This window comes from Protomyctophum bolini, assembly GCF_963924005.1.
Source record: "Protomyctophum bolini genome assembly, chromosome: 13".
NCBI lineage: Eukaryota > Metazoa > Chordata > Actinopteri > Myctophiformes > Myctophidae > Protomyctophum > Protomyctophum bolini.
The window spans coordinates 27,975,441-27,993,611 of NC_137874.1; the positions used below are offsets into that span (position 1 = coordinate 27,975,441).

The 18,171-nt window shown below is 42.2% G+C and overlaps 2 protein-coding genes across 2 annotated transcripts in view; both read right to left on the bottom strand.

Moving 5' to 3' along the window:
* dclk1a (doublecortin-like kinase 1a) overlaps window positions 1-2,469 on the bottom strand; it is a gene marked incomplete at its 5' end in the record, with an annotated part of 89,322 nt that extends 86,853 nt beyond the window's left edge. Inside the window, one exon of the mRNA XM_080780046.1 lies at window positions 2,172-2,469. Coding sequence (XP_080636172.1) covers window positions 2,172-2,469 — 298 coding nt within the window. The remainder of the gene's footprint in view (window positions 1-2,171) is intronic.
* A 5,839-nt stretch (window positions 2,470-8,308) lies between these two features.
* ccdc169 (coiled-coil domain containing 169) lies at window positions 8,309-16,420 on the bottom strand (the record flags this gene model as incomplete). Its single annotated transcript, XM_080781109.1, has 8 exons — window positions 16,270-16,420; window positions 15,757-15,839; window positions 15,073-15,183; window positions 11,979-12,019; window positions 10,910-11,008; window positions 9,722-9,775; window positions 9,342-9,418; window positions 8,309-8,480 (listed from the first exon to the last, which is right to left on the bottom strand). Exons 1-8 carry the CDS (start codon window positions 16,344-16,346, stop codon window positions 8,309-8,311), a joined length of 714 nt encoding a protein of 237 aa, XP_080637235.1. The 5' UTR covers window positions 16,347-16,420.
* Between the last annotated feature and the right edge of the window lie 1,751 nt (window positions 16,421-18,171).

Below are 18,171 nucleotides of genomic sequence, written 5' to 3' on the forward strand. Positions count from 1 at the left end.
CAGTTCCAGCTTTGGCCAGAAGGGTTGAGCGGCTCGAACGTTTCTAAGCCACTGGGGACTTGGGGTATTCACCATATTCACACGGTGGCCATTTTGCTATTGAATTAATGAAATGCTACCCCAACGGGTTGGCATTTCATTAACTTAATGCTAACTTAATAACAAAAGAAGGCAGTAGCCTGTGAACAGAATTTAACAGGATCATGTAAAAAAACTAAAGTGGGTTTGAGGAGCAGACAGTAACAAGAAATTATGAAATATGAGGAAATTTGAGAAAGGAGAGGAAATACATTTAAACTTTAAATAAAGATGCAGTGCCATGAGTTTGGTAAAAAAAATAATTTAGATTTAGTAGATAATCAATGGGGTTAATATGTATGAGATGTCTTGTCTGTGTACAGTAATTTCACATTTCCCATTGTAAGCTGCAAGCTTCTCTGGTAAACAGGCAAACAGAAACAGACTGGACTCCCAACGTATCAAGACCATGTACAAGGACACATGCACTTCTTTTCTGCTGCTAAACCCTTCATTGTAGCTCTGTGCAAATCCTGTCTTATGGTGTTAAGGACTTTCAATTGCCTTATTGTTGAAATGTGCTATAGCCTACAAAAATGCACTTAAAAGCAGCTACAGTAACGAAGTAACAACCCAATGTCTCATCAGAGACTGTCCGTTTTATCTGATCTCATATCTTATTCGACAAGCTTTGCAACAGCTTGAATGGGGCTTGTATCAAATATCTTGAGAGCATTGTTTACATACAGGTTCATAGATGATTACATTTACAATAGGCTGATTGTATCATCTCAGAGGCACACCAGTGTCCCCGCAGTGACTACTTAAAAGGAGGCAGTCTGAGGTTGCTGCTACATAAAACAGCTTTTATGTTTCAGGTCAAAGGCGCTAATTTATTTTATACCAGATTAGATTACACCAGTATAGGCCTTCTTACCTCACTACATAGCATCAAGCTTGCCTAGTGCCCTGACAAGTAATAATAATTGTGGTCCCCACTCTGGGATGTTTTTTTTAATCATTGTATATTTGCACATACGTGAAATGTGTCCTCCTCTATAACTATAGGAGCAGTGAGCAGCCATTCGACGCCGCTTTGGGAGCAATTGGTAGCCCATCATGGAAGATCTATACGGTATACAGGTATACCTTATGGTAGGCCTGCCTATAACATACAGTTTGATAGGCTTATAATTTCTTGTGGAAATTCCTCCCAGGGGTGTATATGTATACATAATATAAATAAAATAATACATATAAATACATGTGCAATTCAGAAAATGCCACGTTCCATTTTATCTGACCTCTTATCTGATTGGACTATACTTTTGTTTTCAACCCTTGTAACAGCTTGTAAAGGGGCTTCTATCAAATATACAGATTGACTGATTACATCAGATTATAGTAAATAAACTGGAAAATGTTCAGCCAATCAAGAGAGATTATTAGCAGACATTTGATAGTGTTCCAGTCAGCCCCCCCCCACCCCATACGGGTCATAGCAACAAGTAGCAGTTGCTGATGTTTAACATTCAGCTAGCCAGTAGCCACCCACCTTTATCTTTCAAGAGACACACAGCTTTTCTTGTTATATGCATCTTTTATGACTCCCTAGAATGTTCCTTTCATTCTGCCCTGTTTCTTTCTTCATCTGAATCACACTGGTGATAACTGAGGACAGACCTTTCTTCGTTGTGTACAGTAAGTGTTCATGCTTACTTAGCTGGATTGGCCAAGTAGGGTGATAGCAAGACAAGCACTGAGAGTCAAGGTGCATGAAGTCAGTATCACAAAGACAATGGTTGACCATAAAACCCCAAGTTTGGAATGTATATTTTCAATGGAGCAACTGTGTTGTCAATATGTGGTGTCATATCATGGCTGTTGGCACACACTCTCACACACACACACACACACACACACACACACACACACACACACACACACACACACAAAAGACCATCTATATAAACTCATAACTAGGCAGTTTGACTATGATGATGTGCAGGTATTGAATTGAAATATTGAATATAGTAGGAGGACCACAATGGAAGCAAGCCCTCTGGCTTTTTTGTGTATTATATAAGTATTAAGTTGCCGCTACTACATCTACCTGTGTAGCCTACTTTTTGCAAACTATTACATCTTTTTACCTTCGAGCAGCTCGTCGACGCCGGTGACCTTCTTGACTCCGTCCAGCGTGTAGATGGTCCTCACGCCCTGCGCCAGGTGCACGTTGTCGGACAGGCACCGGGTGAGCTCCGCCAGCAGCGCGTCGAACGTGCGGAAGCGATCCGCAGAGACGGCGTACGCGATGCCGGGGAAGTAGCGGTCGCCGTTGCGGTAGAAGCGCACCTTCTTGGCCCGCTTCTCGGCGCTCAGCGCCTTCAGGGTGCGCGTGCGGTACAGGCTGCAGTGGGCGCTGTGCGTGGGACTCTGCACGCCATTCATCCTGGCGCCGGTGCTCCGGCCGCCGTTCTGTCGCTGAGTCGTGTCGCGCTCGTCGAAATGCTCCGGCACGTCTTCCATCCCCCTGTATGTATGTATGCAGGCTAGCTGTCACTGTCCAGCCTATGGTTACCGTCTGTCTGATGAGGAGATAAAACACACGGAGGAAAGGCTAATAAATAAATAAATAGGCTATTAATTAAATAAATAATTAAAATAAAAAAGTTTCACTGGTCCAATAAATAAACAACACCGGTCAGTTTTAAAGGACGGAGGGTTCCTTCTTGGTTGTGTGTCTGTCCGCGTCTGTAAATAACCCTCTAATGACAGATTAAGAGCTCCTTAAGCCTTCTGACGGCTGCGTGCGTGTGGACCTTTACAGTCTATGGTATGGACTCATTCAGACCAGACTCAGTTCGTCGGATATCATGTTGTCACGAGCAGCCTCTTAATGCATGAAAAGTTTATACCCGGCCGTCCGGCCGTGCTTTTTCAGTTTGGTCGGAATTGGGAAATTAAGCGACTATAGCCTACATGCAGTAGCAATGCATACATGGTTCTCAAACGTTTTAACTTGCAGTATAACACAACCATGACTCAGAGACAGAGTGTAGCCTATATGGAACCAAATTGACTTAGCCAGACTGCTGATGATTGACATGCAAATTAGACCTGGTCTTGGTCAAGATTAATCAATAAACAGTCTTTTTGGCTCTATCTATCTCCAACTTTATGAATATTGAAATATTCTGCCCGTGGTAGGCCTACTTGATTGATTGATTTTGGTTGGTTGGTTGATTGATTTGACCAATTTAACAAGAAAATAACAGAGCCTTAATTAGCCTATATTTGAAATAAGAAAATAAACCTTATGGACATATAGATATATGACCACCAGATAGACTATATGGGCTACGTACTTAAGACTAGGCTACCACCCATATTTTTGTGCTTGTTTACAAACACTCAGCCAGTGACTAGCCTATATTATTATGCCTATTCAGTATGGGTGCCACTGCTACTGGACAATGAAACTTAACAATTCTGAAAAAGACCGTATGTCCAACAATTCAGCAACATAGCTGCAGCATGCAGTCTTTCTGATAAAATAAAATAAACACCTTGACGACAGCAGACTTACCTAAATTCGGGTAGCAACCCTAAAGAAACGCAGTTAGTTCAGTGACCTCCTCAGTCCAGTTTTGAGTGAACTCGTAATTTAGTTTCAGTGAGCAGTCAGTCACTGTGTGTCTGTGTGGAACCTGCGGTCCTGTCCGGCTGGCTGGCTGCGTATGTCCCTTTGTTGTCCACTTGTCTATGGGCTCCAGCACCACCACACCAGTCCACCAGTGCACTGCGTGTGTGTGTGCGTGCGTGCACGGGTGATAAAGCAAGCGTGACTGTGCGTGTTGTCAACAGAAGAGGCTGGTCTAGGGCTGATTGGGCAGCAGCTGCTTTGCCTCCCCTCCCATTTCACCTCTCCTCTTGTCGTGATTTCCATTGACACCGGTGTTGCCAGGTTTTGCAAGGGGAAAAAAGCAACCGAGTATGGAAGGTCTATGAAAACATGAAAACAAGCCGAAAACCAATAATTTTAACAACACAAATGTATGTGGCTTCCTGCCTCGTATTTATATTTTCTGATGGGGGGGGGGGGGGTGTCTGCATACAAATAGGCCTACGACAGAGGCCTACAAATAGGGTCGACGACAGAGTACAGCATCTTGCAATATGGGTCTGGTCCACAAGATTCGATACATCACAAAGATACCCATGTAACATGGGTATCTTTGTGATGTATCGAATCTTGTGGACCAGAGTATTTAGACAGGTACATGGGCCATGTACCTGTCTAAATAATTCCTTAACGAAGTCAACACCCACAACACCAGAGGGGGTGCCACAAACCATGTACAACCCAGATTCGGCACAAACAAGGGACTAAATTATTTTCGCTCCTATGCCACCAAAATGTGGAACACTCTACCAACAGTCATTAAGACGTGTGAATCCCTTGACTCCTTCAAAACCGCTCTCAAAGGGCACCTACGGACGGCTGCAATTCGAAACTGGCCACCGTATAATTTGAATCCCCCCCCCCCCACCCCCCCCACCCTTTTCCCCCTCACTGTATATGTTTATTTTCCCTTTTAGCTTCCTTTATGATGAATTCATGTTCTGTTCTTTGACTATATGGAAGTGTTTATTTGTACGTCTCTAAATGTTTTGATGAATTGAACATGGTGGACCCTCTTGTAAACAAGTGTATTGCTTAATTGGGTCGTCCACTCACAGTTAACAGTCTTTGTATTGAGTTTGTGCTTGAAATGTACTGTAATTCTGCAAACTGTTAATAAATCAATTAATCAATCAATCTACCAACTTTACAGAAAACAAGCCCAAAGTCGCTTATAATAAGAGGACATGGCAACTCTGATTGACACCCCCTCTCATTTGGGATGCAGATTGCAGAACCACGCGTCCCTCATTCTGCCGACCGGGGCGGGGGGACAATGACATTTAATAAGCCTGGATACACCCCCACCCAAAATGCGTGAGCCGTGAGCTGGTGTTATTTAATAAATAATTGCGATTACGTGCTGGACACTAGCAGGATTGAGCATTGTGCGTCACAGAATGCATGCGCCTAATGTTTGTGCGTTTCTGCAGCCACCGGTTTGCATCTGATCAATTCATCATCTGTCAGCTGATACTGATTGATGATGGTGATATCGTTTGACTTTTAGGTGTGCGTGTGCTGTGCGGCTACAAACGTTATGTAATACTACTCCAATGTTTACACTGGTGGTGGTGCTGCTGCTGCATGGTCTCTCTCAGTGCTGCTGCTGCATGGTCTCAGTGTTGCTGTGCTGAGCTGAGCTTTTTTCAGGCTATTTTCAGGTTAATTTTAATGGCTGAAATATATACAGGGTTGAAGTGGTTAATGTATGTTTTGTATTAATAATCCAAATATGCAAGGTAACTAAAGACTTCAAATAATTGTAGTTATTTGGATCTGAGATGTAGTGAAGTAGAAGTAAAATAATTATTTAGAAATACATAAGTAAAGTATAAGTAAAGTACAAATACCTCATAGTACCTGTATAGTACTTGAGTAATGTATTTAGTTACTTTACACCACTGCCTGTGTGTATACTGTGAACCACTTACAGCCAGTAGCCATAGTTAAAGCCCTATACCTGGGGTTCTGGCGCCCTCTATTGAAAGCCTGTTTGCAAAACGTACAGTGGTACATTTTTATACAGTGATTCCATTGTGGTCTCACTGGTCTGTCCTGACTCCTGTGTATACATTACAATTTATTAAGACTAGGAGCAATAAAAGTATGTGTACATACGTTTTGATGGCTGTTGGTAGGGCATTCCACATTTTGTCCCCCCCACAACGGATTTGTTTATTCAATGGCTAATTGCTGATTAACTCAATCAATTGATTGCCCAGCCAAGATACACAGGACACTAAAGTCAACACATAAGTTTACATAAGTCAACACTTCACAAACTCCCATTTAATGCGAAAAGATAATTCCGTTTGATTCGGCAAAAGAACAGAGGAAACATGGGTTGGCAATTCTCCAAAGGGAGCCGTTATATCTACAGCCATTTTCACGATATAAGCAGATGGTGATAGATTCCCTGTGCTTTTATAGATGGAAGAAGGTCAAATTGCCAATCGCCTGTAATTCATCAGGTATAGCCGAAAGGTAGAAGTATCTGTCAACATAAACACAGACTATCCCTTTATTTTTTATATGGTGGTAACAATTATAATGGCCTAGCATTGACAGGGATGGATTACAGAGCGGGCCAAAGGGGTGAGGGACACTGGGGTCTCTCACTCTGACCTCCAGTGGCCTTACATGAGTGATACAGCGTGATTTAGATGCAGTAGGCCTTACTGTATCTAAAATAAAAACATGGCATGATGAAAACAAGGCACTGTTTTCACCATGGGGTCTGGTCTGGGGACCTCCGTGGGTCTTTGAGGGGGTTCAAGGTAATGAGAGATTGTATAATAAAGATTATTCACTTCAGACACTTCAGACACTTCAGACACTTACATGGGGTCCGCAGCTTATTGATACCTATTCATTTTGGTGTTCTTGACATCAACATAATTTCCTTTATCTAACCAGGTTAAAATACTCATTGAGATTAAATTATATTTTCATGAAAATGTTTGAGAGCAACCGAGTCCCTGTGTTCCTATGAGGAAGGATGAGTTGAGTGCCTTGCGGGGTGTGAAAAGCATAAAGTGTAGCACTGCATTGAACCCACAGATTATTCTATTTTTGGGGAGAGAGATGCGCTTGGGGAGCCCACCATGTGCGTCACAAACTGAGGGATGTGAAACGTGGTCGTGTCTAAATTAAGCCGGGGAAAGGGAGCAGGTGAAGAAGACTGTATGGTGGATCTTCAGATACATTTACAGGAGGGTTTTAAGGACAAGGGGATTGTCAAGGACTGCAAACTAAGGCTTTATACTCAATTTAAGTCTTCTTTGACATGTAAGGATATAATTGACGTTTTTTGTCCCAATACATCAGAATCATACAGAATAATATATTATTGCTGACGGGTGAAAACATTGTATGTCCCAAACAATTCCTTTTTTATCGTTTTAAAAACCACACGCTCAACTTGTTTGTGACACTTGCAATGCATGATGTAGTATGGTATGAATTTATGAAAAAACACAAAAAGTTGAAATATGGATAATGGAGATACAAGGTTTCTACCCGACAGCTAAACTCTTACTTTTCAGGATTCAAAATTCAAAACGTGTCGATTTTCCAGCTTGCAGTTCTGTTACTTTTGAGTTTTGATGCTGTTTAACGCTGTACTATGATCAATTAGGGCGTCTGTCTGTCTGTCTGTCTGTCTGTCTGTCTATCTAAATCCCCAAACATGGGTATTAATTCATTCTACTACTGGTATATTATGCCACCAAAACATGGAATGCCCTACCACCAGCCACCAAAAAGTGTGACTCCTATACACCTTTGACCTTTCTGCAATTTGCAAACTGGACCTAGACAAGTCTTCTAAGCTTGAAAAAGATGATTTCTTGTCTAGTATTGTATGTCTTTATATGTCTTGATGAATTGAATACATAGGACCACAATAGAAACAAGCCTTCAGGGCTTTTTGTTTTATCCATTTAGCATTGTTGTATTACTGTTAAATAAAGTATTCAGTACAATAGGTTATGGACATTATTATCATGGTCCCATGTGGTAACCATTATACACAGTGTTTATCCATTTGTACTTGAGCAAGACACTGAGCCCCTAATTGCTCCTGATGTGCTGGTTGGTGCCTTGCATGGTTTCCGCCGCCATCGGTGTATGAATGTGTGTGTGAATGTAATGCACAATCTATGTAAAGCGCCTTGGATAAAGGCGTTATATAAATGCACCATTTACCATTTAGAGCACGCTCACAGCGCCCACAGTGTCCCCAGCAGGAATCAAAGCGAGGACCTTCTAGCTGTGAGGCGACAGCGTTACCGACCACGCCACCGAAAACCAAACATAAAACTACTTGTCTTTTATAGTTCTATGGATGTCTTCTCCACTAGTCCCTCCTTAACATTTTAGTCTAGTTTTTATTTGTTGACGAAATTGTCAATATATTTATTCATAGTTTTAGTCATCATATAGCTTAGTTTTTGTTTTGTTTTAATTTAGTTTTCGTCAGTGAATAAAGGTAGCCTAGTCGACAACATTATTCGTCAGTTTTATTCGACGAAAGTCAACACTGGTGTCGCGAGCCTCATGATCACCTCACCACCTGGTGTGAAACAGCAGGCCTTTATGTCGTTAGGTACCGGGTTTCAGGGAATGCTTCTCCGCGGGTAACCTGCTTCCTGCCGCAGCCTTCCTCATAGCTCCTCCTCTTCCTCCTCCTCCCACTCGTGCAGCTCCGCCCTCTCGCTTCTGTTCCTCTCTCTTATTGGAACGAGTCTCTGACGTCCTGGCGGTCTGCTTCTCTCTGTTTGATTTATTAATTGAATGCTCTATTAGTCAGAAATGCAAACAACACGTGCTATAGTCTACCGAAGTCCAGTCACCCATTCATCCCCTGGGTCGCGGAAGTTTGTATTTATGGAGAAAAGCATTGGGTCATCTTAAAATTGTCTAATTTAAGCATTGAACAAACTGTCTCTGCGATATCGTAGGGGAGGTGGCTCTGCAAGTAAGTAAGTAGGGTCGGAGAGGCTTATTGTCACTTGTCGGTATCAGCTGAGAACGCAGGATTCTATCCCTGCTTCAATGCACTGTCTACATAGTGGAGGCTCGGAGCGCAACACGCAACACCTAACCAGTACTTATACTGCATGACTTGCCACACACAAGCTGTGCTACTCATTTACAGGGAGATTGAACCGGCATGACCATGTGGTGACATTGTGGTGTGTGTGTGTGTGTGTGTGTGTGTGTGTGTGTGTGTGTTTAAAGACGGTTACGCCGCGGACAAAGCCAACTCGGATCGTGATAAATCATGACAATGAACACAATATTTTGGGCCGATCAAATCATTAGAAAGAATAAAATAAAGTCAGGAGACAACACTATTTCTTTTGTTTTTCTTCTTATAAATTATTTGATTGGCCCAAAACATTGTGTTCATTGTCATGATTTGTCACGATCCGAGTTGGCTTTGTCCGCGGCGTCTTTAAATAAATACTTTAAGAAATGCCTATGGGAAAAATGCATTGGGATTTATTTCCTGGGCCACTCGTTGTTCTGAAAGGGGGAGGGACTGCGATGCTCTATAGACATGCTACTGTAGTAATCCGGATATTCCCCAATTTTTGGCAGTAATCTGATTGAATTTATTACGGTTACTGACCTTGCTGGGTGGCTCTTTGGTGCCTCTCGTGGGTGGGTGGAGTACTGTCTCCTGTTGACTTCAATGGTTGAAGACAACTAAAAAAAAGGAAACAAAAAAGGAAACACTGGTCAGGGACAGTTCAAGACACTGCAAATGCACAATCAGTCAGAGCCAAAACAAATGATGAAATGGCTCCTGATTGTAGAAGCATTTCATTACAAGATAATTCTCTTGATTTAATAAGAGATTAAATGCAGCAAATCAACACATGCAAACGTACTTGGCAAATCCCAATGACAACAACACTGATAATGATAATATAATTATGTATTTGTATAGAGCTATTTCCAAACAAAGTCACAAATACTTTACTTTACAGAACAAGGTAAAATCCTTACCTTGGCGATTTCTGAGAGATATGCTCGCCTTTCATCGTTTGTTTTGTGGAACGCCTGATATTAAAAGAAAAAGTATACCATTTCATTGGTTATTTTTTTAATTAAAGCAAATAAGGCATTATCACATTATGTATGTACTGTATATCGTTGCTGCCAGGCAGAAATCTTGTATCTCCATAGTCCATCATTTGGTTATTTTCTTTCTTTCATAAATTAATGCCCCTAACAATGTTAGGCAAAGTAGCAGAAATAACAAATGTACAAGCTCACAAACCGTTGCGATGTGACGCGTCATGAGCTTGCTGATCGGCTATCTTTGCAGTTTTTTAAAAGAGGTTTAAGACTTTCTGTGGGTAATATTTAACCAATGAAAAGTATTAACGGTTTTGGACAATGTTTTCATATGAATACACTCCATTGTTGTTGTTAAACCGTCTTTCCATAATATTTTATCGTACGTATATGATATATCTGCTGCTAAGTGATGCCGCTGCACAAGAAACTGTGATATATTGCTTAGATTTCTTTATTTTTGACACCTCCTCTCACACCTCCTATGCTATTTGATATCCTATTATCTAACCCTTCTCCTTTGTTTCTGTCTCTATTCTATGACTATATTATTTTGAAACCGCAAAATGTTGGAAGCTTGTATATGCCCACTCCTTTACACCTGTACTGTAAGTGAAGTGGAACTGGGAACCCATTGGCAAAAAAAAGGAAAAAACAGCACCCTCTGCAGATGTTTCCTTGACACCCAATAGAATGTGGATAACAGGATGTTGACCCATTTGGTCTGCCCTCAGCCCTCCTCTTCCGGTGGGGCGCTCATGTTCATTCCACTAATCCACAATCTACACACGTTCTGAGTGCCCCTGCTGACAGATTCAGTAGCACTCTCTAAGAATAAGTTCTTAGAGAGTTTACTCAAAATAAACTTGATTTGATTTTTAAATCCTCAGTGTGCATTCATCCATTTGTAACTCAGAGAATGTACAAAACTAGAGGTTCAGGCCGCTGCGCGGCCCTCACATCTGGTCCCCCCTTTCTCTCCCCCTTCTTTCTCTGTCCCTCCTGCCCTTCAGCTAATCACAGCGCTAACCAAATGAACATTGATACACTCTCTGAGTTAGTTAAGTGTAAAGTTGACAAACAGCCTCGTTTCTGTCAGTGAAGAGAACGACAGACCTTTCCTTCCTGGTCGATTCGGAGACGAGTGTCCATCAGTTGAGTCTGTAGATCAGACCTTTCGTTGGTCAGGAGCTTCAGTCGCTGCCTCAGTGTGTCCTGCAGAAGACAACGTGAGTAGCTACTTAGCACAAATTGCTTTTTCACCTGAACTTGAACGCAACATTTTACATGAAAGTGTGCAGGCTCTCTAGCATTATCTGCACGCCCCTGCCCTCTACCATCCATGCTGTGATATTTGCCAGATCACAATATTGTTACTTGGACAGAGGAATGAGCATGTGTCGTTCAGATTTGCAGACACGCACACTCACGTGTAGGAGGGCTTAAGTATATGCACACACACACACACACACACACACACACACACACACACACACACACACACACACACACACACACACACACACACACACACACACACACACACACACACACACACACACACACACACACACACACACACACACACACACACACACACACACACTGCTGGGTGTGACTGTGGAGTGATAAAGTGATGTAATTAGTGTTGATGTAATTAGTGTGTTGTTTGTATAATCCAGTGATCAGTGATTACTGTGCTGTGATTAACGTCTGCTCTGTATCAACAGAAAGACCCCCCCCCCCCCCCCATCTGATTCTGAAAATGTTTTGTGCTGGGGTCCCCCAGAAGAGTTCCAAAGTTCCAAACAGCTGATGTACAAGCTCGCAGCACACAGTGACATGAGCTTGTAGATCTGCTATTTTTAATATAGTCAACATAATCCCCACAAGCACCTTCAAAGAGAGGCAGTGCTGTTAATACACAACTAAAGCATGGCAGGCAATGTGTTGTTACTTGGAAATTAATAACTTTGATCTAAAGGCCTATTCATACTCCAGTTTTAGGTGATAAGGTGACCACTGAAACTGTGGTTAGTAAAAACAGAGAATTGTGTTGGGGTGAGTGGTGAGTCGCTTATCACCGTGGCATGATGTCGATCATGTTGTAGTTTTCCAAACCACCGCAGTGGTCACCTTATAATTCACGTAAAACTGGAGCTTAAGAACTATGCACTCTACTCACCACTGGCATTTCATCGTAGGACCGGATAGAGGCCAATCGATCTGCAGAGAAATAGTATAATAATGTCATCAGCTGGCTCTGATAAGAACTTTGTTTACCTCCTAGAGTAGCCTAAAGCCATTTGATACTGCTTTTGGTCAAGATTGAATTAAACACATTTAATGCTCCTTTTCAGCATTTACATTGATATTGCTGCTTTTTGTGTTTTTTTCCGTAAATGAATGCCCTACTTGATCACACTACAGTGTGAAACAACCCGTTTTGAGCTTGTATATCTGCTACTTTTGCTATTTTTGAGTTTGAATCCTAAAAAGTAACAGTTTTGGTTTTTAAGAGACAGATCAAGGTGTGAAACAAGTAACAACACAGGAGCAAATACTCTTGCTGAAAGATGAGAGGATATTGCGAATGGGCATTAACATTGTTGTCACTTATCATGTTTTTGTAATTTGTACAGTAAATGCATGCAGGTATACAAAAAATATATTATTTTGTCTATAAAGACAGCACATGTGAGTACATGTGAGTTTTGTTATGACATTTTGCAATAAAAACATTTCCCTAGCATTTAGAGGTGTCAGGTGTCCCCCTAGTGGCCTTTACAGGTACTTTATCTCTGCTTAGTTTTTTGTTTTGTTTTCACAATTTTTCATGCCCATTTTTTCACCCAGTGTCAATTATCTAATGTAATCCTGGGCGCTACACTTCCTCTGCCAACCTGGGGGGGCAGCGGACTGACCTCATGCTTCTTTCTATGCATGAGTAGTCCAAGCTGCTTCTTTTCACCTGACAGGGGGGGGGGGGGGGGGGCGTTTCCCCGGCCGGACGTAGCGCGTGGAAGGAACATTTATTCCGTCCAGTTCGTTTCTCCTCCATCAGGCACCCCGGCTGGCCAGGGGGAGGTAGTATAGAGACCAGGATTACTGTGTGGTGTTTTGTGAGGGTAGGACCTACCCTAGGGGACACAGGGAGAACATGCAAACGCCACACAGAAAGGCCCTTTCGCCAACCCCGCCTTGGGTATGGGCACTGATGACGTGGAGGAGAGAGCACGCCCCCAGCGGCCATAGCGTCCCCAGCAGGAATCGAGCCCAAGACCTATCTGTGACGTGACAGCAGGTGGCACCGCGCCCGATCTCTGCTTAGTGATTGTGGTTCATTCTACATAGCAACCAACCACCAAAACATCTATATCCTGCCAAATTCTACTGACTAATTGCCCCGTGGTCTGCACATGTGTCCATCTGGCAAATAGCATGAATAAAAGTGGATTCTTTTTTTGTTTATGTGTCGACAGGGAGATTCAAACATTATCATCCTTTGGCAGACTCAGAAGAAGAAGGAAGGGTCTTCCAGAACAAAAACCGTAAGCTGCATACCAGGGTAGCTTTTTACCTGGCTATATGACATGACAACCCTCATCTACAGCTGTGAAGCGTGGACCCCAACAGCCACAACCCCAGGGCCAGGATGCTTGAGGTCTTCCGCATCAGGTGAAAGGCACCCTGGGGATATCCTGGCAGGACAGAGTCCCCCACACTGAAAAACTCTGCTAGACAAACTGCAGCAGTATGGAGGCTACAGTCACCCGGCACAAACTTCACTGGCTAGGCCACGTCATTAGGATGCCATAAGAACGCTTAGCACGTAAAGTGCTCTATGGCCAGCTTAATCTTGGACGTCGCTTGGCAGTATAGGCCCGCAAAAGCGAAGACCAGCTAAAAGCCTACAATGAGGAAAGGCGGCCTGAATCTGACCCGGAGGACACTGCAGCTCCACACCCCATCCAACAAGGACTGAGGTGAACCGAGGTGATCGCCAGACCAGGAAACGTCAAAGGAGACATGAAGCCAGTACCACACTTAAGAGTATATATACTCTAAGGCAGTGGTTCCCAAAGTGGGGTCCGGGGACCCCCAGGGGTACCTGAGGGAGTTCCAGGGGGGACCCATCGTTTTGTTCATGTTCATAAAGTGCTAAAGTGTTTAAAGCAGTGGTTCCCAAACTTTTTCATGTCAAGGACCCCCAAATTGACACTACTTAGCCCGTGGACCCCCATTTGAAAAGATATGCCAGGGACCCCCATAAGAGAAGACGTACACATTTAGACGTCTACATTTAGACGTCTACATTTAGACGTCTACATTTAGACATCTACATTTAGACATCCACATTTAGACGTCTACATTTAGACGTCTGTATACATTTAGACGTCTACATTTAGACGTCTGTATACATTTAGACGTCTACATTTAGACGTCTACATTTAGATGTATACATTTAGACAGTGTCCCCCTGAGTGCCTCCCCAATGCCTCCCCAGTGTGCCCCCCGAGTGCCTCCCCAGTGTGCCCCTGAGTGCCTCCCCAGTGTCTCCCCAGTGCCTCCTCAGTGCCTGCCCAGTGTCCCCCAGTGTCCCCCCAGTGTCTCCAATAGCAATACAAGAGCAATAATAATGTATTGTATGTAATGTATGTAAAATTAATGTATTAATCTTATTAATTAATGAATCAAATTAATTAATTAATCAAAATTGCGGCCTGTGCCCAGCACCATGCCAAAGCTTTTTCCTGCAGGAAACACTGTTTGTGGTTGTAAATATATTGTTATCCGTGTTGCGAGGATGAGGGGGTACCTGGAAAAATATCTACCCCAAAAGGGGTACCTGGTCCAAAAAAGTTTGGGAACACCTGCTCTAAGGTACCACACCCCCAGTCAGTGCCTTTACCGGTTCGGTTTGTGGCAGACAGTGTAGATCACGGATTGGACTACACAGCCACATGAGGTGGACTCACAAGTAATAGAGATGGATTGTCATCATCAGACACGATGGACAACCTTAAGCAATGTAGGCTTCAAGTACTGTATAGTATGGTTATTTGAAAACATGGTTAATGGAATGGATGGTGATAGGCAGACACCTTGTTCTCTGACATGACATCAGATATTTTATAACAAAACAAGTAACGCAACTCTTCGCTTTTAAAATAAATTGATAATATATTTTGAAAGTATGGTGAATAATGGCTGAATGATTAATTGTGAATAGGCATATATGACTGTTTGGTTTGAATCGGGTTTCAAGCATAGCCTACCCATTGGGTTTCCTCTCAGGTCCTCTAGTCTCTCGTGAACGATGGCTATCTGTCTCTCCAGCTGTCCATTTAGCTCTATCTGCGTCTCATACCTGGTCTTCCACTCGTTGCCTGGAAGATATAAGGAAGGACATATAAAAACAGTCGTACAGTTATTGTACAGTGAATTCGACCATCATATGCGTGTGCATCAAATGGTAACAGGAAGTGAGTGGGCACCTCCATGTAAAATTGGCTACGGTATTTTCTTTGTCCAAAATGTCTAAAAAATAAATAAACAACATTACTTTTAAGTATATTTGATTAGAACATCACAACACATTAGTGCACATTCCACAATTAAGGTCTAATATGTCAACAAATACTAAAAATGGCAATAAAAACCAAATTATCCAATCATTCTGGGCTTAAACAAGAAGGACTAACAATGAGGCACGTCAAATCCTGTATACTTTACATGACTTTTACTTAACCCATTAATGGGGGGGCCGCGGAATAGGCTACATATAATTTTGGTGGTCCTTGACATTAATACATTTGAGCACCATAGCAACATATAGGTCTTTCACAAAACTTTGTATTTAGAAGACATTATGTAGAATTTACCTCATGTCTCAATGTGTTAAGGGCATGTTTTTATATTTTATTTTTTAACATTCAAAGCAGCACAGATAAAAGGCTCACCTGCTCCATCCACACTGTGCAGTCTCTCTTGTAGCTCACACAGGGTGCTTCTCAAATCAGTAACGGAGTCCTCAAGCATCTCCCTACAATCAACAATTCAATAATTATGTGCATTTCACAATAGACATACCATACTTTTGCGCGTGTGCGCACACACAAACACACACACACAGTATTACTATATTTGTGAGGACATCAAGAAGACAAAGATTTTATGATTTATTTTTAAGACATTTTCTATTTTAAACCATAAGTCCCAAAATATCAGATCTACAAGCTCACGTGTTGCGCTGACACGTTGTGACTCGTGATGAACCTATCTTCTATTTCTCTGTACGACACTGGCACGCAAGCAGGCTACCTCATGCCCCCACCCCCCGACACACACACACACACACACACACACAAACAGTACTAGACTCTAGTGTAATAGTTTAGTGGGTTCCATAAATAAGTTGCTATGCATGTTGCCTATATGTCAACATATATATATATATGGCTATAAATACTTACTTCATTTCCCTTTCTTGTTCCAGCTCTGCTTGCAGGCGTGTCAAGTCATATTTACTGTAGTCTGCCTCCCCCACCATGTTCTTGATGATGTTAGTCAACTGAAGGAAAGTTTGTTTCCCTGGGTTTCCCTGGAGACAGCTGTAGACCAGTAGTCTTGATCCCATTGCTTGAAGTGGACAGGACGTCTGCTGCGATTGGTTAGGTGGTTGCCAGGAAACCAGCCTCCCATACAAGCTCAAGATTTATAAACCAATAACAGTGGTATGACCATTACATTTGCCTGGCATCCACCCAGACCCCAATGGAAACAAGCCAGGCTTTCTTGGGTTTAAAGAAAAAAGAAGAAAAAGCTCTCTAAGCATTCAAACCGATTCAAACCCTAGCCTGTTGGGCCTCAAAGGTCAATAAAGGACTTGCAACATTCTGCTTTTGTCACAAATATCATTCGATAACCATAAAATTAAGTGATCTTCAATTTGTAGCATAATAGAAAGTCATTGAGGGGCCTTCACAGACCAACTCTCAAAATACAGTATACAACCTAACGCATGTAAATACCCGGAATTCAAACTTTGGTCTCCTGCGTGAAAGTCCAATATCTTAACCACTAGACCAAAGGGATATCCCTATGCTATGGACCGGGGGAGATATTAGACTTTTAAGTCATCAGGCTGAGGCACTGAGTCACTCTGCTACACTTGGACTTTTGATTTTTACTTTTATTTGGATCTCTTTTAGCCATTCGGCTAATCTTCCAAGAGTCCAGAAATAAATTAAAACATTACAGAATACATTATACTACATTACAAAATAGTACATTGCATTTCAAAAATACATTTCAAATTGCACTGATGCGACAGTGAGTCAAATATTACAGCGTAACAAAAATAACTATACCTCTAATCTCATACAACCACACAGTCGCACACACACACACACACAGGCACAGCATATGCCTGCCCACAGACAGATACAGTTCATTCACCCATCTATAGTGGACTATGCATGGCAGGGTCGTCCTCTTCCCTGAGCCAGCTGAAAACCTGACCGCATACCAACACAGAAACTAGAACTAAAAGAAAAAGCTAAACAGAAATCACAACATAATAGTGATTAAATTATAAAAGCAATCCCTGCTATAATGATGAGTTCCATAATTTAACTGCCCTAAAATTAAAAGATCGGCTTGCATACTAGTTTTTATTTTTGGTAGAACATAAATATCTTTGTGTCTTGATCTTGTGTTGACCTGATTCTCACGAACTAATGTTAATTTATTCTTTATGTTTACTGGTTTAATAGATGTTTTTATTTTAGAAATCAATGCAAGAGACTGTTTTCTTATGCATTCAAGTACCATTGAAATTATTTTTTATTATTATTTGTCAAAAGTCAAAGTTGAGTACAGTATACCTCAAGTTTTGGTTAAAAATCTAATATCCACCATTTTGAAAACAGTGAAAAATACAAAGAGTAGGGTGCAGTTTAAAAGGAGGTAGATAAAACGTTTGAGTACTTTTTCCACCACTGGATAGCGGCCTCTAGTGGCAATGATGTTCGGTGCTCTAGTCTATTGCAGTCTGTCTATTTAATTTCTTCATCTTTCCTCTCCTCCTGCTGCTGCTGCTGCTGCTGCTCCCCATCCCATGCCGTAGCTGCTGCTTGTCCGTCTCCGTCCTCTAGGTGGTGCTGTTGGACCACAGCCTTGGTGGTCATGGTCGTGGTGGTCTTCAGAAGGGCTTTGAGGCCCAGGTTGTCGAGGTTGTACACGGCCAGGCCCAAGTTCACGGCTGACATGAGACCAGTGTCTGTGGCGATGCCTGCTTCATCACCATACCTTCACCACCACATAGCAGGTCAGCGTTAACTTAAAATCTACTCAGGCTTTTGTGAGGGCCCCAG